The sequence below is a fragment of the Kryptolebias marmoratus genome, linkage group LG19, assembly GCF_001649575.2.
Source record: "Kryptolebias marmoratus isolate JLee-2015 linkage group LG19, ASM164957v2, whole genome shotgun sequence".
NCBI lineage: Eukaryota > Metazoa > Chordata > Actinopteri > Cyprinodontiformes > Rivulidae > Kryptolebias > Kryptolebias marmoratus.
This window is the reverse complement of record NC_051448.1, coordinates 479,019-481,294: the sequence shown is the minus strand read 5'-3', so window position 1 is coordinate 481,294 and position 2,276 is coordinate 479,019. Positions and strand designations below refer to the sequence as shown.

Genomic DNA, 2,276 nt, shown 5'->3' with positions numbered 1-2,276 from the left:
GGGGAGCCGAGGGGAGCCTGGAGGAGCCGAGGGGAGCCTGGAGGAGCCGAGGGGAGCCGAGGGGAGCCTAGAGGAGCCGAGGGGAGCCTAGAGGAGCCGAGGGGAGCCGAGGGGAGCCGAATGGTGCAGGAAGGAGCTGCTTACTCATGACTCTTGTCCTTTTCACTGTCAGCACGGAGAGAACAGCCCCAGCTGTGCCTGAAGCCTCCATCTCTCCTGGTCTCTGATCTGTCCAGGGCTAAAATCAGAAACCAGACTCATCAGTGCACACACACACACACACTCCCTGCTACAGAAAAACACATTTCTGACCTCATTATCTCTACATGGAGTTTGATCAGCACAAGCAGACCTGCTGCAGGTGCAACCAGCTCAGAGTTACTCTCATGTCACGGCGGCCATGTTGGACTAATCCTTCCTCAGGTTAGTTACTCAAACTGCAGAAGATGGGTGTGATTTTAGTTGGAAAGCAACCCTCCTTCTGCAAGTTTGTGACATGAGAGTAAAACCAGCGAGTTCCACAGGAAGGAACGACGGTTCTGAAGTTAAGCAGAACAGGAGTCAGAGGAACATGATGTCAGAACCTTCAGAGGAACTTCTTCGTCCACAGCCAAGGACCCGAGGCGTTTAATGAAGCGCTGCACATTTTCAACTAAAGGTCTGTTTGTGAGAGAAACTGAACCAACTGACCAGCTGAGAATCATCTAGAACGATTAGTTTTCTCCAGATAACAACTTCATTATCCCATAATGTGGAGATAACAAATGAACCATCCTCACAATAATGAGTTCAGTTTCTCAACTATCCCGTCATTTTAAGATCATGAGTTCTCCATCTAACATCACAACACTCGGCCTTCCTGACAGCAGCTCGGGGTTTCAGTACGCCAAGGAAAGGCCAGCAGGTGAGGAGGTAAACACCTGCCCTGACCTCTGACCTCTCACACATTGTTACCCTGCTGGCTGTGAGCCCAGCAGGTGAGCAGGTGAGCAGGTGAGCAGGTAAACAGGTAAACAGGCCTGTGGCTCAAAGCTTTTTCTCTTCCCAGAACTGAACTCAGAGCTCTGATCCTGGTTTCTGCTGAGTCACTTTTTAAAATCCCAAACAAATAAAATCTTTTAACCTCTCAGGCTGAAGTTCTTCTGCCTCGGTTTGCTCGGCGGTCCAGTTCAGCCCGGCACGAACCTGCCAACAGAGTCAACCCCTGGATCTTTATTTAGAGTCCAGCTAAAGTTCTGGTTCCTGCAGGACAAATCCTGTCTTTGTTGACTCAAACATTTCAGCAGCTGAGCTGGACTTCCAAGATCTGCTGCTGACGGGTCAGAACCAGATACCACAGGAGACCCTCGGAGGTCCAACAGGAGACCCTCGGTGGGTCGGACTCTGAGGTCCTCGGTGGGTCGGACTCTGAGGTCCTTGGTGGGTCGGACTCTGAGGTCCTCGGTGGGTCGGACTCTGAGGTCCTCAGTGGGTCGGACTCTGAGGTTCTGAATAAACTCTGTTTATTGATGTGTTGTTGTTGTTTGTTCCTGCTGCCTGTGAGCTGACAGGAACAACAATAAACTGCCTGTTTACATCTGAAGCTAACTCGTTAGCATGCTAATTAGCACGCAGCAGCTTTCAGAACAGTCGGTGTTTATTTGTTTATTGTTTACTTGTTTGTGCATCTTTCTGTGCTGTGGAGGCTAACTGCCCCACAGAGGCAGGAAGGCCTGGTTCTGCTGCAGCTACATCCAGCTCTATCTGCCGCTAACGGCGGAGCTAGCTCCACTTCTCAAAGCCCAGATCTGGGTCAGAACCCACCGGACCGAACCGAGCCTCCGGGCTCCGCTCCTCCGCTCCAGGCCCAAACATGAGGCACCGCCACCGGCCTGGCAGGGATGCCTTCTCCCCGCCTGTGTGAGAGGAAGAGCGGCTTGTAGCAGCCAGCAGAACAGCCAGAACCTGCACGAACCCGAGCCGGAACCCGGAGGCTGAGCGCGGGTCAAACGGAACCGAGTGTCACGGCTTACCTTCAAGGAAAAAGCTTCTATTATGGGCCATGTTTATGCCATGATCCGGTTCGTCTGACACTGCAGCTCATCCGCGGACCAGGCCAGCAGCTCGGCCGTTTAAAGCTGTCTACAAGCTGCCGTTGCGAGCCGGAAATACACAGGGTGAACGGAAGTGACGACACTCCGCTTCAAAGTAAAAGCCCTTCTAACGGCTAAAACTTCACAAATGATTGTTTTTATTAATGTAGAAGAAACTACGCTTTAAAAACATCCTTAAACTGA

General features: G+C 51.7%; 1 protein-coding gene across 1 annotated transcript in view; it reads right to left on the bottom strand.

Moving 5' to 3' along the window:
- The window catches only part of LOC108229553 (sentrin-specific protease 6-like), a 7,244-nt gene extending 5,076 nt beyond the window's left edge, over positions 1–2,168 (bottom strand). Inside the window, exons 1-2 of the mRNA XM_017405226.3 lie at positions 2,013–2,168; positions 145–238 (exon numbers count right to left, since the gene is read on the bottom strand). Of these exons, the coding sequence (XP_017260715.2) occupies positions 145–238; positions 2,013–2,043 (125 nt within the window). The 5' untranslated portion in view covers positions 2,044–2,168. The remainder of the gene's footprint in view (positions 1–144; positions 239–2,012) is intronic.
- Positions 2,169–2,276: the final 108 nt, after the last annotated feature.